At 45.5% G+C, this 24,891-nt stretch overlaps 1 protein-coding gene across 2 annotated transcripts in view; it reads right to left on the reverse strand.

Moving 5' to 3' along the window:
• Positions 1-24,891, reverse strand: part of ZNF462 (zinc finger protein 462) — a 181,686-nt gene that overhangs the window by 15,061 nt on the left and 141,734 nt on the right. For both annotated transcript variants that reach the window (XM_060199055.1, XM_060199054.1), the window contains exon 10: positions 15,878-16,101. In XM_060199055.1, the coding sequence (XP_060055038.1) occupies positions 15,878-16,101 (224 nt within the window). The remainder of the gene's footprint in view (positions 1-15,877; positions 16,102-24,891) is intronic.

Genomic DNA, 24,891 nt, shown 5'->3' on the forward strand with positions numbered 1-24,891 from the left:
ACCCCTATCAGAAAGGACAGTTTGTAGGGAACAAAGGAACCCTCCTGCACTGCCAGTGGGAATGTCAATTGGTCCAACCCCTGTGAAGAGCAGTCTGGAGAACTCTCAGAAGGCTAGAAGTGGACCTGCCTTATGACCCTGCAAGTCCTCTCCTGGGGATATGGTCTAAGGAACCCAACACACACATCCAAAAAAATTTGTGTACACATATGTTCATAGCAGCACAATCTGCAATAGCCAAAACCAGGAAGCAACCCAAATGTCCAAGGACAGGTGAGTGGCTGAGCAAGTTGTGGTCTAGATACACAACGGAATACTACTCAGCTATTAATACTACGCAGCTTCCTCATCTTAAACAGAGCTTAAAGGAATCACGTTAAGTGAGATAAGAATTTTGGTCCAGGGAGTCGGGCGGTAGTGCAGCGGGTTAAGCGCAGGTGGCGCAAAAGCTCAAGGACCGGCTAAGGATCTGGGTTCGAGCCCCCCCGGCTCCCCACCTGCAGGGGAGTCGCTTCACAGGCGGTGATGTAGGTCTGCAGGTGTCTCTCCTTTATCTCCTTCTCTCTGTCTTCCCCTCCTCTCTCCATTTCTCTCTGTCCTATCCAACAACAGTGACATCAATAATAACTACAACAATAAAACAACAAGGGCAATAAAAGGGAATAAATAAATAAATATTTTTTAAAAAAAAAAGAGTTTTGGTCCATACTCCAGGGGGGTGGAGGAGGAGAGAAATGTTAGGGGAAAATGACCAGAGGGCTCTGAAACCCAATTCCATCAGGACTCAGAGGGAGAAGAGGAAAAAAGAAAAGGCATTCAGAAGTAGTGATAGGTGTAGGGTGACTTAAGATGGAAGAGAAGGCAGGACCATAGGGGAAAAAATGGACAAATATATATATATATAGACAGCTATAGAGATACTAGTCAACCTGTCTCTGTGAACTTGGGAGAACTACAGTTTCCAGTGGAGGGAAGGGGGACACAGAACTGGTGGTGGGAATGGTAGGGACTGTACCTTTGCTATTTTGCAATGTTGTAAATCATATAAAAAAAAATGGGGGGTCAGGTGGTAGCGCAGTGGGTTAGGCACAAGTGGCGCAAAGCGCAGGGACCCAGGCATAAGGATCCCAGTTTCAGCCCGCAGCTCCCCACCTGCAGGGGAGTCACTTCACAGGTGGTGAAGCAAGTCTGCCGGTGTCTGTCTTTCTCTCCCCCTCTCTGTCTTCCCCTCCTCTCTCCATTTCTCTCTGTCCTATCCAACAACGATGACATCAACAACAATAATAACAACCACAACAATAAAACAACAAGGGCAACAAAAGGGAATAAATCAATAAATAAAATAATAAAAAAGAATGAATCAAGGAAAAAGAAGCCCACCCCTTTGCTCTCACCGCCCCAAACCGATTGGCTGCAATGTGCCACGTGCACACTGCTTGGCATGTGACATTCTCTCAAGTCTGACCGCTTACAGACAGCACCTCAGGCTTCCACATGTGCTTTGGAAATAGCGTTACATGGATTCACAGAACCCTTCCCTTTTCTCCATGTAACGCAACAAGCTTAGACGTCAATAGTTTATGGCGACTTCTCCCAGAACTTTTAAAAAAGCCCCAGAACTTTTAAGTTCCACTGGGACACACTCTCTGTGCCTAATTTCCCAGGTGGCTCTCTCTCCACCTGTCACTGAGGGCACAGTGGGAACACCTCACTGGAGGTCTTTATTTTAATTCAATATGTACTTTTTTCTTTCCTATAAACATTCACAAAGATGATCTGGAAAAATGGAAACACCACAAACTCCTCTAAAGCTCAACTGCTTATACACAGAGTTCTTATCAAGTTATTGCATTTCTGCTATGTGCTCTCTGTACGGCAGTCACATAACTGAGTGGGTTCTGCTTGTGTTCTACTGTCTGACACGGGGGAAAAAAACATTCTCAATGTAAGTACAAAGTTTGAACAATATTTTACCAAGGGGATATGTTATAACTGACTTGACCCGAGTTGACCTCCTGTTGTTTTTGACTTTTTATTAATCAAAATGCAATAATAGATCTTACTGTAGGTAAGCTTTTCTTTCATGTTTAGTATCTATTGGTTCGATTTTTTTTATTGTTGTAGTTATTATTGTTGTCATAGTTGTTGGACAGGACAGAGAGAAATGGAGAGAGGAGGGGAAGACAGAGAGGGGGAGAGAAAGAGAGACACCTGCAGAGCTGCTTCACCGCCTGTGAAGCGACTCCCCTGCAGGTGGGGAGATGGGGGCTCGAACCAGGATCCTTACGCCGGTCTTTGCGCTTTTGCACCACCTGCGCTTAATCTGCTACACCACAGCTCGGCTTCCTTTGAGCAGATTCTTGAGCTTCTGGTGTGCCACTGCCCGACCTCTTAAGCAGATGCTTTCATCCCATGGAAATTGCCCATGAATATCCAAAACCAGTGTGCACTGTTCAGGCTACTAACCCTGAGCTACGGAGATGTCTGCTATCCAGTAAGCTGAGACCAAGCACCACCAATCAACAAACATTACCCCTCCTCGACACTTTCTTCTTCTAGCGTTTGCCCTTCTTCCATAGCCAGTCAACAGCATCAGGTTGAGCCTGATGTCAAGTTTCGAGACCTCCTTTGAATCTGGAGAGGTGGCAGTCATTGACTATGTGGGTCATAGTCTGTCTGGAGCCGCAGGGGCAGTTCGGGTCGTCTCTGGCTCCCCAGCGATGGAACATAGCGGCGCACCGGCCATGGCCTGTTTGATAGTGATTGAGGAGGGCCCGATCATAACGTGCCAGGTCAAAGCCGGATTGACGCTCGCAGGGGTCTGTGATGAGGTGTTTGTTCTTGACCTCAGCTGACTGCCAACTCTGTTTCCAAGAGTCTGGAACAGAGAAGTTCAGTGTAGGCGTAGGGGACCAGATTGGGTGACGAGACGTCAAGCGTTGGACAGGGTGGGCGAAGATCTCCGCGTATATTGGCAGGTGCAGTCGAGCGTAGACGTGGGAAATGAACTTAGATGATGCCGCATCCCGACGAATATCTGGTGGGGCGATGTTGCTAAGAACTGGCAGCCATGGAACCGGGGTGGAACGGATGGTTCCAGAAATGATCCTCATGGAGGAATATAATTTGGAAAGGACCAAGTGGACATGGGGGCTACGGAACCATCCTGGGGCACAGTATTCTGCAGTGGAATAGCAGAATGCCAGAGATGATGATCGCAGTGTGGAAGCGCTCGCGCCCCATGAGGAGCTGGCCAGTCTTGCAAATGATGTGATTCCTCGCGCCCACCTTTGCTGCAGTTTTTATGAGATGTTTGTGAAATGACAGAGTGCGATCGAGAGTAACGCCAAGATAGACTGGATGGGCTTCATGCCGGATTCTCGTATCGCCGAGCTGCACATTAAGCTCACACGAGGCCGAGGCATGGTGTAGATGGAAAACAGATGATACCGTTTTTGCAATGCTAGGGATTAGTCGCCATTTTTTACAGTAATCAGATATCAGAGACATGTCTTTCGTGAGTGTTTCCTCAAGGATGTGGAACTTGGATGCCTGAGTTGCACAGCAGATGTCATCGGCGTAGATGAACTTCCTTGAAGAAGTTTCTGGGAGGTCATTGATGTAAATATTAAATAGCGTAGGAGCCAGAACAGAGCCCTGGGGGAGGCCACTTGAGACAAGTCTCCATCTGCTAGACTTGTCACCCAGATGTACCCAGAATCTTCTGTTTCGACACTGAAGTTACGGCACTGCTTCAAGGCCAAACCTTATAACTGTGTCTGACTTTTGATTATTACTGTGTAACCAAAATAGTTTGAACCTGTCCTAGCAGAGGAAAGAAATCTCCATACTTGGGAGTCAGGCGGTAGAGCAGCAGGTTAAGCGCACAAGGCGCAAAGCACAGGGACCGGCATAAGGATCCCAGTTCGAGCCCCCTGGCTCCCCACCTGCAAGGGAGTCCCTTCACAGGCGGTGAAGCAGGTCTGCAGGTGTCTTTCTTTCTCTCCCCCTCTCTCCATTTCTCTCTGTCCTATCCAACAACGACGACATCAATAACAACAGTAATAACTACAACAATAAAACAACAAGGGCAACAAAAGGGAATAAATAAATATTAATTTTTTTTAAATCTCCACACTTTAAGAGGAGGACTATTATATGATGTACCAAAGTCTCCACCTTGAACAGTACTTTTCATCCTAGCACAGCAAATCCAGTCTTACATGGAAAACGAAAGTTGGCCACCCTTGTCTGAGGTTCTGTCGCAGACCTTAAGTCAGGGGAGACGGCGATGAAGAAATATCTGCCTCAGGCTTCCAGAGTTCCCAATGCCAAGCATCATCCCTTCTTTTTGCTTAACGTCTGTACTTTGTACTTCGCAAAAAACACACCCAGCTGGGGTGTTCACATCACCCCAAACTGCGTGTCCACGATCAAGAGCAAGGCCAAAGTGGACTTCTCATTTCTAGGAAAAGTGATACCAGGAGAATAGGAAAACGCCGGCTCCAAGGGGAAGGCGTCTCAGTCACCAACTGAGACTACGTAGTGCTGGGAGGACTTCAAGGGCTGTGTGACAGGCTGGCCAAAGGGCCAGAGAGAATCAAGTTCCAGGCTTTCTGGGTCACAGAGATTCTTTCCCAACTTCTCATGGGGGGTGGGGGGGAAGACATATGACATACGACACTATAGCTTGGAAGCAGCCACCGATAATAGGTAAATAAATAAATAAATATGATTGAGTTCCAGTGTGTGACATTATATATAGCCATGTAATTTCAATTTCATATATCATGAAACAGTACTCCTTTTTTTACTTTTATTTATTTGTATTAGTGACTGAATATTGATTTATAGAATTACAAGGTAACAGAGGTACAATTCCACACTGTTCCCACCACCAGAGTTCTGTGACCCTGTTCCCCTTCATTGGAAGCTACAGCAGTTCTCTTAATGTTATAGATAACGGTTAACTGTTATTTCTACAACTATTTGTCTATATTTGTATATAATTTTCCCTTTATTTCCCCCTATGATCCCACCAGAAGGCATACATACACCTGTTACTACATTCAGGTGTCCCTCCCTTTCCTCTCTTTTCTCTCTGGGTCCTGATGGAATTGGAGCTCAGAGCCCTCTGGTCATCTTCCCCCTATCATTTCTCCCCCAATAGCACCCCTTTCTTCAATCCATTAAGAAGGCCAAAACCAAGACAATAACTAGGATCCACCTGCATATCAGATTCCAGGCTTGGCGGGGGGGAAAAAAAAACTAGTATAGCCACAGGCCCTTTGGGATATAACTAACATATGCCTACTAGCTATCTACAGAACGGAGACACCCCCAACTCTTCATCTGCACTATTCCAGCCTTTAGGTTCATGATTAGTCAACAACTTGTTTGGCTTTGTATGTTAACTCTCTTTTCAGCCACCAGGTTCCAGATGCTAGCATGAAGCCAACCAGAATTCCCTGGACAGATGACCCCAACAATGAGTCCTGGAGCTCTGATTCCCTAGAACCCCACCCTACTAGGGAAAGAGAGAGACAGGTTGGGAGTATGGATCGACCAGTCAACGCCCACATTCAGTGGGGAAGCAATTACAGAAGCCAGACCTTCCACCTTCTGCATCCCACAATGACCCTGGGTCCATACTCCCAGAGGGATAAAGACTAGGAAAGCTATCAGGGGAGAGGATGGGATAAGAGTTCTGGTGGTGGGAATTGTGTGGAGTTGTACCCCTCTTATCCTATGGTTTTTGTCAGTGTTTCCTTTTTATAAATAAATTTTTTAAAAAGGCCCAAACCATTCATAGCCAGTGGGTGGTATGAAAATAGACAGACCCCTGACACAGAAAATGGGTAAGCCGTCACATATTCTATATGCAGTTCCTGAAGGTCAGAATAGGACTGGCAAAGAAATCAGTAAGATTAGATTCCGCAGACTTTGTCTCTGTGATTTTTTTTTTTTTGTTAATATTTATTTATTCCCTTTTGTTGCCCTTGTTGTCTTACTGTTGTAGTTGTTATTGGTGTCGTTGTTGGATAGGTCAGAGAGAAATGGAGAGAGGAGGGGAAGACAGAGATGGGGAGAGAAAGACAGACACCTGCAGACCTGCTTCACCGCCTGTGAAGCGACTCCCCTGCAGGTGGGGAGCTGGGGACTTGTGCTTAAGCCGGTCCTTGTGCTTTGCGCCACGTGCGCTTAACCCACTGTGCTAACTACCGCCCGACTCCCATCTATGATTTCTTAAAGCAAGATGGTCAGGGGCCTGGTGGGTGGCACAGCCATACATCACCATGTGCAAGGACTCAAGGTTTGAACCCCACTCCTCAGCAAACACTTCATAAGCACTGAAGCAGATCTGCGGGTGTCTATCTTTCTTTCTCCCTCCCTATCTCCCTCTCAATTTCTCTCTAATAAAAATGAAAGAAGAGAATAAAGAAAAAATGGTCTCTGGGAGCTCTGGCTTCCTTGTGCTGGCACCAAATCCCAGTAATAATCCTGGTGGCTGGGGTCAGGCGGTAGCACAGTGGGTTAAGGGCACATGGGGCAGAGCGCAAGGACCGGCATAACGATCCCGGTTTGAGCCCCCGACTCCCCCACCTGCAGGAGGGTAGCTTCACAAGTAGTGAAGCAGGTCTGCAGGTGTCTTTCTATCCCCCTCTCTGTCTTCCCCTCCTCTCTCCATTTCTCTATGTCCTATCCAACAACAACGGCAGCAATGACAACAATAACATCAAGGACGATCAACAAGGACACCAAAAGGGAAAAAGTAGCCTCCAGGAGCAGTGGATCCGTAAAGCAGGCTACACAGGCTCTGGTGCTAAATATATATGGTGTGGGTCGTATGGATGGAGGTAAATAGTTAATTCTATCCACTGAATATCTTCAAGACTGGGAGTTGCTCTCTGCCCTAATCCAACTCTCTAGCTCTTTTCTCTACTCTGACACCATCCTTTCAGATGTTTTTATCCAACTTCTTCCTAGCTATCAAAGTCAAGTAAAAACTACCATAGTCATGGGTCCCTAGAAACATGCCTACAATGGACTTTTGAGCTTTCTCCCAGCATAAGAACCCTAATTTCATCTGCTCTGTTCCTACTTTTTGGTTCCTGTTTATTAACCATTTTGTCTCACGTTATGTCCTGCCTCCTTCCAGACACCAAGTTGCAGATGCTGCCATGATTCCTCTCTGACCTCTCTGGGCAGACAACCTCACCAACATGTCCTGGAACCTCGCCTCTCCAGAGCCCTACCCCACTAAGGAAAGACAGAAACAGGCTGGGGGTATGGATACACCTGCTAATGCCCATGGCTAGTTGAGAAGCAATTACAGAAGCCAGAACTCCCACCTTCTGTGCCCCACAAACAACTCTGACCCAAATTCCCAGTGTGGGAGAAGTGATAGGAGGAAAAGATAAGAGGGCTCTGAACTCCAGCTCCATCAGGTCCCAGAGAGAAAGGATGAAAAAGGGAGAGATATTGGGTTGCAGTAATGGGGTCATGAGTGGCTTGGAGGAGAAGAAAGGGCTGGACCTGGAAGAAAAAGGGGGCAATTATGCACAAATGTTGTTTGTTGTAGAGATGACAGTTAACCCGTATCTGCAACCTTGGGAAAACCGAGGTGGTTTTCAATGGAGAGATCTGGGATTCTGAACTCTGGTGGTGGGAACACTGTGGAATTACACTCCTGTTGACATAAAATTTTGTAAATCAATATTGGATTGCTAATAAAATATATATGAAGCAAGTGCAAGTTGAAGCAGCAAGAAATAGCTGCCTTTACAGAGAGAGAGAGAGAGAGAGAGAGAGAGAGGAGGAACAACTGATAGATCCTTGGCAACAGGAGGCTGCTGAGTGTAGAGACAGTTTTGAAGGTTACAGGCAAAGAACCATGCTATAGATCTGCTAAGGTTCCGCCAGGCACGTCCCTCTGAAAAATGGCCACACCTCTTACTCATCTACTTTTGACTTCTCTGCTGTCTTCCAAAAATACTATGAACAAATGGGCCTACGGTCGAATAAATTAAGAAGCAAGGCTACCACGAAGGAAAGCAGAGAAGAAATACAGAGAAGGTTTGAGTGCACAGAAATCTTGGGAATCCATAAAATTAAAGCTTTTACACTCACAGACAGAAATTGAAAAACAAGATCAGAAAGGAAAACACTAAGCAGAACTTGGACTGGAGTTGGGATATTGCACCAAAGGAAAGACTCTGGGGTGAGTAGAGGGTCCTGGAACATGAAGGTAGTACTATGTGCGCTCAGCCCGGTGTGCCACAGCCTGGCCTCCATGCCTGCACTGTTTAGATTCCAAGAGAGCACAAGTGATTCCCACTCACTGGCACACAAAAGAAGGTCTAGGAAGACCAGACTGTGTGTGTCAAATCAACAAACAACAAACACACACACAACGAGGGGGCTGAGTGTTATCTCTTTTCTGCTCCACCTTGACTTCTAAGAATAAACATGGCGGCATAGATCCAAATGCACTTGAGTGTTAGGATCGCGACTGGAATGGTGTATTTGATTTCAAGGGCCCTGCCTGCCGCGTTCTGCCAGTCCCACGAGCAACGGTCTGACATCTTTAGAGACCTTTCTGAGGCCTACCAGCTTTGCAGGCAAAATTCAAAAGTCTAGTATTGAAACCTCAAAACTGCGATGAAGCCAGTCAGTGGGAAACAGAACATGCGTGAGGTGTCTAAGGGTTTCTTCTGACAGGATTCTCCGCACCACACAAGCATCACCTAAGGCTATTCAGGACAGAGTTGACGAGTCTGCACTCAGCATTTAGTCTTACTGGGAAACAAAACTAAACGCCAAACTCTACCTTAGAACCCACTGCAAAGTCAGTTCCACATTTTATTTTTGGTAGTTCATACATTAATTCAAAACTCAACCATTTTATAGATCTGTTCCTAGGACCAATCTGATAAGAAAACGACTACAAGAAATTCATATTTATTGAATACCAAGTAGACCAGGTCTTGGACAGTCATTCAGATATTTACTTAAACTTTTCTTACCGTTGCATTTATTATAGACAGTTCAATGTGACTTAGCTAACCTTTACCACAATCTATTCTAAGAACTGCTTGTTCTCATACCCTGTGCAATCAAAATCCTGCTCTAAAGTTTGGCTTAAACAAACTATTATCTGCTTTGTGTCTAGTTTTGCCCTTTCTAGATATTTATAACGGTATCACACAAGACAAAGTCATTTTTGTTTGAATCTGTTCACTTAACATTGCATGTGCAAGACTGTCTAAGTTGCTGTAATTATCAGTAGTGCATTGATCCTCCTCCTCTCCTGTTCCTTCCTTTGGTGAGTAGTCTCCCACTATAGGTGCATTTTGCTTACTCCTTTCTTTATGAAGACTTGCTGGATCTGATAATATATGTCTGTTTAATGTTTAGTTATAAAATTTAAAAGCAGAAAACGAAACAAAGAAATGGGAAGATACTCCAAGCTCAAGAATGGGAAGGACTGATACCATTAAATGGAGGTGTTACGTATCCAAAGTAGTACACAGCTTTAATTCAACCCCATCACAGTTCTCATGTCGTTTTCCCATGAAATAGAATAAACTTTGCTGACGCCTGTATGGAACACAGACCCCAAACTGCCATAGCAATCCTGAGAAAAAGGAGTAAATATGGAGGAATCGCGAGCCCCAAGTTCAACTATGTTATACAAAGCTATCGTAATGAAGTAGTATGGCACTGGAATAAAATGAATCTGCTGATAACTAGACACAAATCCAGACACATATGGATAGCTAACATAGAACAACCGAGTCAAGAACTACTTTGAAGTGGAAAAAAAAAGTCTCTTCAATATTTTAGAAATTATATAGGTACATGCAAAAGAATAAAACCAGACTCCTATTCCAAGCCATGTATAAAAGATCATTAAAATGGGTGAGTAACCTGGGCATATGGTATGAAAGTACAAACACAGAAGGCCCAGGTGATATGTTTCTCAGCGTTGGCTTGTGCCATGTCCTTGGGAACTGAATAGTAGCAGAGAAAAGCCAGATTCATACTAACAAGACCAAAAAAAACCTTTTGCAAATAAGCAAGCATTAAGCGAAAAGGCTAATCCTACAGACTGAGAGAAAATATTTGTATTATATATCCAATTAGAGGTGAATATCCAAGATGTATAAATGACTCATCAAACTAAACAAAAACAAATAAGCCCACCAAAAAAAAAAAAAAAAAGGGGAAAGTTGAACAGACTCTTAGTCTGTTCAGAAGAGGGCAGTCCAATGAAATAGGCCTATGAAATAGGTTCCTGATGACTCATCATCAAGAAAACACAGATGAGGGGGTCGGGCGGTGGCGCAGTGGGTTAAGCGCATGTGGCGCAAAGCGCAGGGACCGGCGTAAGGATCCCGGTTCGAGCCCCGGGCTCCCCACCTGCAGGGGAGTCGCTTCACAGGCGGTGAAGCAGGTCTGCAGGTGTCTATCTTTCTCTCCCCTTCTCTGTCTTCCCCTCCTCTCTCCATTTCTCTCTGTCCTATCCAACAACGAATTGCGTCAACAAGGGCAATTATAATAACCACAATGAAGCTACAACAAGGGCAACAAAATGGGGGAAAAAATGGCCTCCAGGAGCGGTGGATTCATGGTGCAGGCACCGAGCCCAGCAATAACCCTGGAGGAGGAAAGAAAAAAAAAAAAAAGAAAACAGATTAAAATGATAGCAAGGTTCATGCCTGGAAAAATGGCTCATAGCTAACAGATCAGAAACAACAAGTGCCTCTTAACGGCCTTTTTCTGGATAAAGCATTATGATGCATTCTTGCATCACTCAAGTTTTCTGTCAAATTAATGTTTTGAATGATACAAGTTTTCTATATTACATAGTAAATTGAAACTTTTTTTTTTCCTGGCCGCCAGGGTTATCACTGGGGCTGGGTGTTTGCATGAGGAAACTGCTTGGTCACCAATCCCCGCTCCTCCTCCTTTTATTTTTCTTTCTTTTCTTTTAATTGCTAGGACAGAGAACAATTGAGACGGGAGGAGGAGATAGAGAAGGAGAGACACAGCTGCTTCAAGCTCCAGAGGCTGCCTACCTATATCCGTGGTCGGAACCCAAGTTCTGTGCATGGCAACGTGGGCTCAAACAGCCACACCTGCCCAGCCCACCACGGACACTCTTCTGTCCTTTCCTGCATGCTTAAGTCAGACTTGTGTACACTCCTCTCCCCGGTAAATGACCTTTCTTTTTAAAAAATATTTATTTATAGCGTTTTTTGCCCTTGTTGTTTTATTGTTGTAGTTATTATTGCTGTCATCATTGTTGGATAGGACAGAGAGAAATGGAGAGAGGAGGACAAGACAGAGAGAGGGAGAGAAAGACAGACACCTGCAGACCTGCTTCACTGCTTGTGAAGTGACTCCCCTGCAGGTGGGGAGCCGGGGGCTCGAACTGGGATCCTTATGCCGGTCCTTGCGCTTTGCGCCACATGCGCTTAACCCGCTGCGTTACCGACTCCCTGATAAATGACCTTTCAAAGCTTGTCCAAACTATCTACTGCCTATCAGTCAAAAATTCAGTTTGAGAAATACTGCTATCTCGGTCTGTTAAAGTACTGTTACATACATATATATTATTATTAATTCTAACTCTATTTTGTAACCATCGTTAAAAAACGATGACATAGAAAATGCGAAAAAGAGAGAACTGTGATAAGTGATAAGCAGGTGTCTGATAAGCTTAATGGAGATGAGGATGAAAAACCGGCAGGCTGCTGACAGGGGCAAGCCTTTAATCTCATTTAGGTGCTCATGGACTTAATAAGTTGGTCATCCACGAGAGAGAGTAAAGTTAAAGATGATGACACAGTGAAAATCTAATATGCCAGAAAGACTATGTGTGAATTGCAAGGTTCAGTTTAGTGACTTTACAAGCTCCTTTTAGGTCTTTAAGACAATAACTGCCTTTATGATCGGTACAGCTGTTGTTACACATGAGCATAGCTCAACTCACAAAGAGACCCAGGGACACAGAACACCAGAACTGTAATTTTGCCAAACTTCTGAGGAAAGTATTAACCACTCCCCATTTACAAATGAAAAAACAAACATAAACATTTAAGTAACTTCCTGAACATGGACCATAAGCAGTGGAGACTGGGAACTACTTACTCTCTGTCCTAATCCAGCTTTCTAGTCCTATTCCCAACCCTGATACCATCGGCATTGGCATCAGCTAAATAACACCTTTAGCCCACCTGCATGTTAGCTGTCAGGTTCAGGCAAAAACTACTAAACTCATGGTCCCCTTGGAATATACCTAAAACAAGCTTCCTAGTTTCTTCCAACACGAAGACCCCAAATTTCATCTGCAATATTGTTACCTTTAGGTTCCTGATTATTAAATAATTTGTTCTGTTTTGTATCTTAATTCTTTTCAGCCACCAAGTTGCAGATGCTACCATGACACCAACCTGACTTTCTCCGGGAAGACAACCTCACCCATGTGTCCTGGAACCTCAGCTCCCCAGAGCCCTGCCTCACTAGGGAAAGACAGAAACAGGCTGGGGCTGTGTATCCACCTGCCAACACCCATGTCCAGTGGAGAAGCAACTACAGAAGCCAGACCTCCCACCTTCTGCTCCCAATGAAGATCTTTGGTCCAGACTCCCAGAGGGACAAATAGGGAAGCTTCCAATGGAGGGGATGGTATACAGAACTCTGGTAGTGACAACTGTGTGAAATTGTACCCCTCTTATCCCATAATCTTGTTGATAATTATTAAATCACTAATAATAAAAAAAAAGAACGAAACAAAAAAAGATTAGGACCCCAGCATGTTCTATAGAGTTCTAATGGGACCTAACTATTCCTGAGTAACTATTTCCTTGAACCGTGGCCCCAAACTCAAGTCTTGCTCCTGGCTCTGGAAGCCTCTGGTTCCACATCTGCTATTGGTTTTTTGTCTTCTCTGGATTTCCCCAGTGACTCACATGCTACTGTGCAGCAACTGAGGAAGGGTTGAGCTTTCTGGCTGACTTTGTCCTAACGCATCAGCCTGAAAGTCTGAACACTGTTATAAAAAGAGTGGCCGCCCCAATAAGATCTATGTGTACAAGTTTGGTTTGAAGCAGGCGAGTATTTTCCTTACAAGAGTTTACGGGTAGGAACGGCCAGGGTGTTTAGTATAAAACGGTGCTAAAAACATTAAGGGATCCAAGTTTACGTTTTCTCCTCTCAGATTTCAGACTGAGGGACAAAGGCAAGAGAAGGAGACAGATTACAAAAAGAATGCGCTCCAAAGCAGAAAAGTCACCGTAAAACCATTAAACTGGGAACAGCTGATAAAGTTCAGCCATCTCTCAACAACCCACACACACATACAAAAAAAACAAAAAAATCATAAGCAGACCAGAGCAAAATCTTCACGACTTGGGTTTGTAGGGCCGGAGAGGAAGGTTATGTTTCTATTACTGTGAATATAGAACAGGCTACTGTAAGAATATCAAAAGCGTTTCGCATTGTGTCTTAAGTAAATACTCATCAGATATTTTTGTTTTCTTAACCAGAAAGGCATTCAGTGAGCTCTATTTTATGAAACAAATACTAGTCAGCCCTTACCCCCACTCCATACTCAGAACAATTAACAAAACCAGAAACAGTTGTCTCACTTCTTGATGTGCCAAGGACGCCACATGGGCAGAGAGGAGACTTCCCTGTATGATTTGATCTTTTTAATCAGCCCACCTTTGTATGAGGAATTTATTTCCCCACAAACTCCTTATTTTCTGCCCTGTATAAATTTCTTCTTTCTCAACCCTCCATTCCCCCAACAAACAGAAACTTGACTATTGCTGTTTTAATGTTTAGGCATAAACAGTGGAGCCCTGGGAAATCTTTGTAGTCTGTAATATATAGCAAACTACCAGCATACAGGAAGGGCACTCTGACACAGTCATCATATGGAGTCGAGGTCAGCAACTCCAGGCCCGCAGGCTGGTGCCTACTTGTGTGATGTTCCAGTGACACAGTTCTGCCTAGTCATGTGCGTATTGTCTGTGGTTGCTTTTTCTGCCATTTGTTTTGTGCTTGCTTTTACTTATTTTTGAATATGTGGCTTTATATTTGTTTTACTTGGTAGGAGAGAGATAAACTGAGAGGGCAGGGGAGAGAGAAATAAAGGGAGAGGGAGAGGGAAGGAGAGAGGGAGAAAGAGAGAGATGTGCAGTCCTGCTTCACCCATGAAGCTTCTCTCCTGCAGGTGGGGACAGGGACAGGGACAGGGACAGGGTTGGGAGTATTTTTTTTTTTTTTAATATTTATTTTGTTGCTCTTGTTGTTTTACTGTTGTAGTTATTATTATTGTTGTTGGATAGGGCAGAGAGAAATGGAGAGAGGAGGGGAAGACAGAGAGGGGGAGAGAAAGACAGACACCTGCAGACCTGCTTCACCACCTGTGAAGCGACTCCCCTGCAGGTGGGGAGCCGGGGGCTCGAACCGGGATCCTTACACAGGTCCTTGAGCTTTGCGCCACCTGCGCTTAACCCGCTGCGCTACCACCCGACTCCCGGGGTTGGGAGTATTGAACCCAGGTCCTTGCAAATGGTAGTGTGTGTACTTAACATGGTGATCCACCATAACCCCTATTTATTTATTTAGTATTGAAGAGAGACAGAGAAAAATTGAGAGGAGAGGTGGAGAGAGACAGAGAGACCCTCGCAGTCCTGCTTCACCACTATGAAGCTTCCCCCCTGCAGGTGGGGACCAGGGGCTAGAACCTGCATCCCTGCCCCCAGCAATGTGTGTGCTTAACCTCCTGCCCCCAGCAGCACTCTGGCATATGCAATACCCCGTCTGTCCAGAACTCTAGCTCTGTGCCACTTCCCGGGCTGCTCATCTTTTTGTTTTTATTGAAGGCAAAGTTGGTTTGTAAGCTCGCATGTGCATGTGCTTGGGGCCACAGCTTCACCTTTCGGCAGGTATGTGCCACACCACACCACACGCCCAGCACACGGGTGCCCGGCTGCTTCCCACGACAAAGGCAGATCCCAGCAGCTGCCACCATGGTCGCCGAGTATGTGGGCATAAACCATTTATTAGCTGGCTCTTTACAGAAGGAATCTTCCAGCCTTTGTGACAACACACTTCAGGTACTGTGACCCACATAGTCAACGACTGCCACCTCTCCAGATTCAAAGGAGGTCTCGAAACTTGACATCAGGCTCAAGCTGACGCTGTTGACTGGCTACGGAAGAAGGGCAAACGCTAGAAGAAGAAGGTACTGTGAGAAAGGGGGGCTGTGTAGTGGGCCACCTGGCAGAGCACACACCTTGTCATGTGCAAGGGCTCGGGTTCAAGCCCCAGTTCCCATCTGTCAGAGGAAAGCTTCACGGTGGTGAAGCAGGGCCACTTCTTCCCTTCCTTTCCTCTCAAGTACTGTCTCTATAAAAAGGAGAAAGGGAAAGAGACAGACAGAGAGAGAGAGAGAGAGAGAGAGAGAGAAGAAAAGACATAAATGAAGAAAGGACCAAAGAAAGAGAAAATTAAAAAAATGTGAAAAGCTATGTTTATTAGGATGTTCAGTTAGGGACAAAAACGAGGAAGGAACAGACATCATTTCATGTATCGTGTACTACAGATTAAAGAAAGGAAATAAATAGACATGGGCTTTGAAGAGAACAAGGTCAAGCAGTTGGGAGTCTAGTGGTAGAATGCTGGGCGCTTTCCCAGGCCCCATCTATCACGCGACTTACATAACCGACCTTACATCTCTTTTCAAGTAGAGAAACTCGGCATCACACTCAACATCACATCCATTCACACCCGTCCTGCGTGCAGCAGGCCCGACACAGTCCTGACTCGGAGCCTCCCACCGTCCAGGGTAAGTCAGTACCTTATGCTCATCTCGAAGGTGGCTGTCCAGTTCCTCCGTGTGCTTGGTCTCATAGTAGCAGAGCTGGCACTTGTACGGTTTGAGTTCATTGTGCTTTTCTATGTGTTGCTGAAGGCTCTCGTCACTGGAGCAGGTGAAGGTACACTTATCACAGCGGAAGACTACTCCCTGCAAGTATTTTGACAGTTTGGAACGGCACACTTCAATGGGGACAACTCGCTCTTCTGTGGAGACAAATTGAACGGAGAGACGGGAGATTTTACTGATGGTAAACAGATAACTCTTTTCTCGGGACAGAGGAAGAAACTGACCTGCTTCATTCACTTTGCTACTTTGTCCGGCTCTGTGAAGAAAGCAAATAGGTACATATTTCTGATGCCACACCCTCCCATAACATTCCTACCTCCAAGCAGGCATCTTCAAGGACCAGCACCTCTTGACTGAGTCTTTTGTTTTTTTTTTCTTCTTTTTAACATACACAGAGAGAAATGGAAAAGGTGGGGAGAGAAAGATGGAGAGAGGTACCTGCAACACCGTGTCACCACTTGTGAAGCTCCCCCCCCCCACCAGTGAGGACTGGGGCCTTGAACTCGGGTCCTTGTTTATGGTAATGTATATGGTGGCCCTACTGGGTGTACTTTCTTTTTCTGGGGCCAGGCAGCAGTGTGCCTGTTTAAGCGCTTACATTACAGCGCTTAAAGACTCAGGTTCAAGCCCCTGGTCCCTCACCTGCAGGGGAGAAAGCTTCATGAGCGGTGAAGCAGGGCTGCAGGTGTGTCTCTGCCTCTCTCCCTCTCCTCTCAATTTCTCTCTGTTTCTATTCAATAATAAATAAATAGAAATATTTTAAAATGAGAGAAAAGACACATATTTTCAGGAGAAAGAGAGGAAGAGAGAAGCAGCAGAACCTGAGAGATCACGGCGCTTTTTCCAGTCAGAAACTACCTGCAGGGTCACCTCCCAGGCTGCACTCTGGGTGCACTGTATCCAGCATCATCTGTCAGGAGAGGCAGCTCTCCTTTCTGAATGGAGGTGGCTATGGGAAGGAAGAATGGAAGAGGAATCTTCCAAGAGGAATGATTTCTGCCTTCCTCTTCTGTCTTGCTCAGATGTCTGTTACACAGGCTAAACTGCCTGGGGCAAGACACTGCACAAGCCCTGAGAACTCAGACGTCCGGCGCCGCTGTGATCCCACCCAGCAGCCAGTCCCCGGAATACAAAAAAGACACGAAACCAAGCAAACACCTGAGGAGGGGAAACAGCGCACTAGAAGTGTGTGCTGCTGTGCTGTAGATGCGATACGGGTTCAAGCCCGGCCTCCATCATATTTAAGGAAGCCTTAATGCCTGTAGTCTCTCTCACTACTTCTTATCTCCACTTCTATCTTTAAAAAAATAAATGGGGGGGGGGATAAAAAATAAATAGGGGGGAGTCGGGAGGTAGCACAGCAGGTTAAGTGCAGGGGGTGCAAAGCACAAGGACCGGCGTAAGGATCCTGGTTCAAGCCCCCGGCTCCCCACCTGCAGGGGAGTCGCTTCACAGGCAGTGAAGTAGGTCTGCAGGTGTCTGTCTTTCTCTCCCCCTCTCTGTCTTCCCCTCCTCTCTCCATTTCTCTCTGTCCTATCCAACAACAATGACATCAATAATAACTATAACAATAAAACAACAGGGCAACAAAAGGGAATAAATAAATATTAATAAAATAAAATAGGAAGTCTCTTTTAGGTATGTTCCAGGGGACCCAAGACTTTAGTAATTTTTGCCTGAGCCCGACAGCTAACGTGTCCCTTAGTTTCATCTGCTCTGTTTCAACCTTGGGCTTCCTGTTTCCTAAACAATTTGTCCTGCTTTATATCTTACCACCTACAAGTCACCAAGTTGCAGATGCTACCATGACACCAACCTGACCTCCCTGGGCAGACGACCTTATCAATGTGTCCTGGAACCTCCCCTCCCCAGTGGAGAAGCAATTACAGAAACCAGAACTCCCACCTTCTGCTCCCCATAAAGAATTTTGGTTTATACTCCCAGAGGGATAAAGAATAGGGAAGCTTCCAATGGAGGGGATGGGATATAGAACTCTGGTGATGGGAAGTGGATGGAATTGTATCCCTGTTATCCTATACTCTTGCTAATCATTATTAAATCACTAATTAAAAACAAATAAATAGGAAGCCGGGCAGTAGCACAACGGGTTAAGTGCACATGGCACAAAGTGCACAGGCTGGCATCAGGATCCCGGTTCGAGCCCCCGGCTCTCCACCTGCAGGGGAGTCGCTTCACAGGCGGAGAAGCAGGTCTGCAGGTGTCTGTCTTTCTCTCCCCCTCTCTGTCTTCTCCTCCTCTCTCCATTTCTCTCTGTCCCATCCAACAACAATGACAATAACAATAATAATACCATCAGCAACGGTAAACAAGGGGGAAAATAATAAATAAATGAATGAATGAATAGTTAAATGAATGAATAAATAAATTGAGCAAGGAGTGGAGCTCCTGATAACCTTCCCGAGATCTCAGGCTTTGCAGTGGGTCAGAGTGAGATGGCCAGCTCTCTATCGAACAGTAAGTCCCTTCTTCCCAATTCCATTCCTGTCTTGCCTTTTAAGGTGGTCTCCAGGAGACCGCAGGGACAACAAGGGAATCTCACAGAACTTCAAACCCTGGGCCCTTTCAGTCACTAAAAGTCAACTCCTCCAGCTATGCAGAGCTCCCAAACCAAAGGGCTACCTACAGGCATTCAGGGAAAGACAGGCAGCTTGGGGGCTTGGTAGGATCTGAATCTTTCCAGACTATCTGTAATGTGATGATTACAAGAGAAAAGAGAGCAAGAGAGAAGGGGTGAGGTGGGGTGGGAGGATTTGGGTGTTTTTCCTGCAAACAGACCAAATGCTGTAGGGCTGGAATACGCTTGTTTATTTTGCACTCTCTCACCCTTGTGTTTTAAGTGCTCAAATTAAATTTCACACCAGTCTGCCCAGAGTATCTGTGCACGCGCCAGATATCCCTAACTAGGATAAAATTAAAATCTGTGCTATTTATGCAAGCATCAAATATAGCATGTGTTCTCATGCTGCGTGTGGGTTTCAGAAGACTCTCAAAGTTTACAAGTGGATGCACACAACATATACTTACATTATTTTGCAACGGCAATGTATTATTAAGCCACGAAAGCATGATTGATTCTCATAATCACTGAGTAGCAATGTTCCCAGAGCACCAAATTTTGTGCACTGGTGTGACCCACTCAGCAAGTCCTCTCTCCGCTGTTGGCCTGTGCTGGGTCCCTGGGGATCGTTCCCCAGGCAATGCCGTGCCACAGTCTCTGCCACCACGTTCTCACTGCAGGGCAGCCAGTGACTTCCTTGAGAGTCCTTGAATGTAGCAATTAATTGGCCAGCAAAAAGCCAGGCAGAGGAAGCGTGGAAGGAGGTATCTGCGACATGCCCCCTAGAGCTCTAATGCACATGTTATTTCCCCTATACAAAGTCATTGGCTTATTCAGAAACATAAATATTTTTAAACCCAAGTAGAGCAGACAGCTAAGGAACACATGATTATAGTAATCCACACATTTTCTTAGCAGAGCAAATGTGTAACAGTCTTCTAGCCATTGAGTTCCATGGTTTGGTATAAACGCTAGGGGTGGGGGCGGGGAAAAAACTTTGGCTTAAAAGAGTGTGCTTTAAGAATCCCAGACTAGGATCTTCTCTTCAGGGCTTCTCCATAGTGGCCCTGCTCACATGTGGAAGCTAGAGTAGTCGTGTGTGTGTGTGTGTGTGTGTGTTACACTACGTCTAGTAGCATGCTGACACCAGTATCCCTAGCCTCTTTCTACCTGGTAAGGAATAATCCCCCTCCCATCACCACCACCAACTGTGACACCTCCAGACCAATGGAGAAGGCCAGAACAACCTAGCTGGAGAACTACTAGCTCAAGCAAAGTATCCAGCATGACTCCAGCTGCTTGCTGTGGGTCAGACCAACATGGACATTAGCACACTGCATCCGTGAAAAGAGACAGGGAGGGCACAGGCTGAACCAAGGGGAGACTCATCCACACAGAGGACTTGGCTACACATCTCCGTGCTGACACCATCTTTCCTAGTAGAATGGCAAGTGTCGTGCTTTAAGCAAGCCGCCTCCCCCATGCTCCATAGCTGACACTATGGCCTATTTACATAATCATTGTTTTGCCTGATCTATCTTTCTACCTCGAGACCCGCCCTGCCTGCAGGGTACATTAATCCTGCCAGTCAAAACCCTAGCAACCGTTGCTATGGAAGCTTTCTACCTTCCGACTTGCCACTTCTGGTTTTACCCTATAAAGCCCACTTCTGTTCCTGGTTTCTCTCTCTTCTCTCTTTTCTCTCCCGTGTCCCGAGTGTCCCGACTTGGAGAAGCGCTGGCGTGCACAGCGGGAGGCAGCCATTGTGGTTTGGCGCCACATGGCTTAACCCGCAGTGCTCACACATGACTCTGGGGCTCCCGCATGAATAAAGATTTGTATTGCTACCACCACGAGCTTGGTTCCTGGATCCTCTCTCCCTCCTGTGAAGCTAGCCTGGCAGGCAAGCCCTCTCTTTCTGTTCACTGTGGTTTGTTCCTGTCATTTCCACGGCTTCTACTTTCATTCTTGAGCTTCTAGCCTGACCTGCCTGCCCATTCTGTTGATCCACTAGCCAAGGCGGGTGGCTGGATATAATTTTCCATGTGACGATGCCTCAGAGTTTTTTTTTTTTTTTCAAGATTTTATTGATTAGAAAGATAGGAGAAGAGAAAGAACCAGACATCACTCTGGTACATGTGCTACTGGGGATTGAACTCAGGACCACATGCTTGAGAGTCCAATGCTTTTCTCCACTGTGCCACCTCCTGGACCATGGCCTCAGAATATTTTGAGAGCTATTGGTCACCCTCTCATATGTACTTCTCCCCAGTTAAAAAAAAATATTTCTTCAAAACTTTTTTTTTTTTTAGATCAATTCTTCCATTTCCTCTACCACTCTGCTTTCTTTTCTTAGAAACTTTGCAGTTTACGATGTACGTCTAAGAGAATTTTACAGTCACAAGTACTCAGACCAATGCCCTGGGTTTAGAAAATATTAATCAGTGTGACTGACTCTTAGCATTAGGTAAGTCACTCACTATCTATTTCAAGCCTGGTCAGAAGAAGACTGTACTCAGAGGGAAGACTTGTACTCTCCTAACACTCTGTGATATCAGTTCTGTTGACTTCAGTCTATAAATTGGGAGAAGGTCAGACCAGAACTGTTAAGCTACTTGCTCTAATTCAGTGACGAATTGGGTGCTGGAAGCTCAGGTCAGTTTCATGACCATACCCTGCGCCCTCTTCCTGTACCCTGGACTCTCAGAAAACATGCACTTGAGGTCCAGCGTGCTTAGGACTTTTATCCCTGATATTTATAAAAGTGCAAGTTGGGGGACCAAGCAGGGACACCTCTGGTGGAGTGTACATGCTAACAACACACAAAGACCCAGGTTCAAGCCCCTGGTCCCCTCCTGCAGGGGGGAATCTTCCTGAGTGGTGAAGCAGTGCTGCAGGTCTGTCTCTTGCTCTCTCTTTTTAAATATTTGTTTATTTATGAGACAGAGAGAGAGAGAGAGAGAGAGAGAGAGGAAGAGAGAGAGAGAGAGAGAAGGCATGGCACCCAGAGCAGTACTCTGGTACATGGAATTGAACCGGGGACTTCATGCTGTGGGTTCAGCACTCTATCTACTGTGCCATCTCCCAGGCCATTCCCTCTCTCCCTCTCTCTGTACCCTTTCCCTTTTAATTTCTATCTCTATCCAAAATAAATAAGTAAGTCAGAAGTCCAAGACATCTACACTGCAAGCAAACATTTCCATGTTTTTTTTTTGTTTGCTTTTGTTTTCTCAAATACCTTCTGGATTTGATGAAAGACTGTCTTTCTGCCTATTTACCCTGAAATGTAAGGCCTGTTTTCTCCAACTCAGACATAAGGATCTTTATGAAGATACTAACTTTAGGGGAGGAAAAAAAAAGTCAACATTTTCCTTTTCCCTTTCTAAAAACACCATGAGCCATGAGCGCATGAGCAAGCTAGAAATAAGAGCGATGCTGAAAGGAGAGCCAGTGACTGAGTTTTCTGAACGAGGTTATTTGTTGCCAAGGCCAGCGGGGGATGTGAGTCAGATGGCAGGTTTCCAGCTTTGGGCTCAGCTCTCTCTTGGCCCCAGAAGCTCAGCACTTAGGATTCCCCACCACCACTACCACCACCATGTGGGGGTCTGAGACAACTGTGGGTCTTTCTTGATTTCACACCTCTCAAAATTACCTTGGGTGAGAAAAAGCAAGGGCTGAATCACAGTCACTGTGACTCAGCTTCCAGTACTAGCTGCAAGAATATGATTTCACCAGCTGGACGACAAGAGAGCCTGCGTCTCATCTCCTCTTACTCAAGGGATGAATGCTTGATGCTGTGATCTGACAGAAACCCAACTGGCAAGACCCCCCCCCCCCCCCCCCCCGAGGAAGGCCAAACGGAGGCCCACAAGGACAAGAAGGAAAAGCAACTGAGTTGGGTCAGGCTCTCCTGGTGCGCAGTGGGAAAAACTGCAGAGTGGCAACTATGGGGCAGAAGGAGGGAGATAGAGTTACTTAAATCAGAGCAAAATTCAGAGGGAGGCTGGAGTCACCAAGCTGGAGAGAATATTCTGAAAGACAGACCACAACACACACGGTGTTCTTCCCCACAATGCGTCTTCATAAAAGAACCAGGAGAGATTTGCAAGTCATTTACTCAACAAACTTCCATGGGGTGGGCTGTGACCATCTTTGGGTCAAATGACAGATCCATCCAATCCGCCCACCCATCCATCCTCATTCTTCTCGGTCAAACAAGTGACAAGCACAGAATACTAGAAAGTCACTAAGACAACGATGATCATTTTCTGTGGGACTGCTCCTGGGCTGGCATTTTTATTCAGGTAGATAGACACATAGGAAGGGAAAGATAGCACGTAATCAGAGCTTCCCCCCTGGAGCTGTAGACCTCTCATGTGGTACCAGGGTTCTAACCTTGACCAACACAAGGCAAGGCATGTGCCTTATACAGTGAGCTATCTTCTGCCCCTTACAAGAAAGATTATTTATTTACTTATTTATTTTTATTACTAGACCACTGCTCGGTTCTAGTTTATGGTGGTACAGGGCATTGAACCTGAGACTTTGGAGCCTCAGGCAGGAGAGACTCTTTGCATAACCATTATACTATCTAGCCTTGCCCTATAAGCAAGTTTTGATGTTATCCAGGCTTCTACCTTTAAGCCACAGAGAGCTGCAAATAGCTCCTCTAATCATAACAGGCAAAAAAATATTTTAAGGGAATATAAGGGAGCATATCATTTTACTAATAAAAGTAAAGACAGGGAACCTTCATGGGAGAAAAATTCCTGATAAATTATAGAAGACTAGTTCTATTTTTAAAAAAAGATGCCCACCTGCAGGATTCAGTCAAATTTAGAGATTTTCTACATCTTGGAGTTAGAAGTTTGGGGAAAAAAAAAAAACAAAAAGCAAAAAAACTTTGGGTTAACATGCCAACTACAGACTAGTATAGTGGTTGCATGACTTCATAATTACAAAGCCAATATTGAGGAAAACTATCTCGCTCATAGGATTTATCCTTTGCTCCTTTCAGGTTTGCTATAGATGTGTAAGGTACATATTAGCAGAACGTGTGTGTGTGTGTGTGTGTGTGTGTGTGTGTGTGTGTGTGTGTGTGTGTAAATGTGTGCATATGTGCTTGTACCTGTGAGGTGATGGTGTACTTGGTAGAGAACACACATTCCCCGAGCCTTAGCACCTATATTTAAGCCCCCCAGCCCCCACCTGTAGCGGAGAAGTGTCATAATGGTAAAGCAGTGCTGCAGGTCTGCCCCCCTCTTTCCCTCTCTCTCCCTCTCTCTCTCCCTCCCTCCCTCCCTCTCTCTCTCTCTCTCTCTCTCTTTCTCTCTCTCTCCTCCTCCCTCCCGCCCTCTTCCTTCCCCTTCCCTTTCAATTTCTCCTTGTCTCTATAAAAAAGGGTTGCCAGGAGTCGTGGACTCATTGTGCAGGTAGCAAGTCACAGCAATAACCCTGGTGATAATAAAATAATAAGAAATAAAATAAAATAGCATGGGTGAGGAATCATCCTTCTAGCGGATAATTTACCACACTCGTGTATTATCTTGCTTCCCGTTGGGAAGTTCTTTCTCTGACCGTGTAGCTGTATATCTAGAGCTTACGGCAAGGCTCATGTCCTGGTGAATAGCACTTGATATATCACTGCAGTAGATATGCATCGCATGAATGAAAAGGCATTAAGTCCTGCCACTAACTTGGTTCTCAAACCTCAAGTCCCAGGCCTAAATTTCCCCCTAGTTAGATCCAGTCATGGGCTACTCTCACCAAGCGTAAATCTTACTAAAATCCACCATTCATTAAGCGATAGGTTTTCGAAATCTTTGTTTCAGATTCTGACAACTGATACTCATCCAGGGGTCATATCAGTACGGAAAGAAATTAAGAGGGAAGGAGACAGAGACAACTGCAGCACTGTGTCCTCACTTGCGAACCCCCTCCTGCCCCCCGCAGAGGGGAACGAGGGGCTTGAACTCAGGTCCCTGAATATACTTGCCATGTGCTCAGCTGGATGTACCCGCCCCCCCTCCCCAAGCCAAGTATGCAGCCAAGTATGCAAAGTTTGAGCTCCTGGATTGGTAGACAAATTCACCATATTTGAGACAGAATGGAAGCTCCCAACCTTATTTTCAATAGCCTCCAGGCATCTAGAACAGTTCAATACCACTCTACAAATGTGGCTTCCACTTACTTGATTGGTTTGCTAAATTTTGTGCCTGCTCCTGCCCCTACCGCTGCCAGTATTGTCAACTAGCGTTCTCCAGAAATCTGGAAACCCAGGACCTCAGAATGTGTCCTTACTGGAATGCAGGTCTTTGCTGATATAGCTAGTCAAAATGAGGTCATGCTG

This window comes from Erinaceus europaeus, chromosome 10, assembly GCF_950295315.1.
Source record: "Erinaceus europaeus chromosome 10, mEriEur2.1, whole genome shotgun sequence".
Taxonomy (NCBI): domain Eukaryota; kingdom Metazoa; phylum Chordata; class Mammalia; order Eulipotyphla; family Erinaceidae; genus Erinaceus; species Erinaceus europaeus.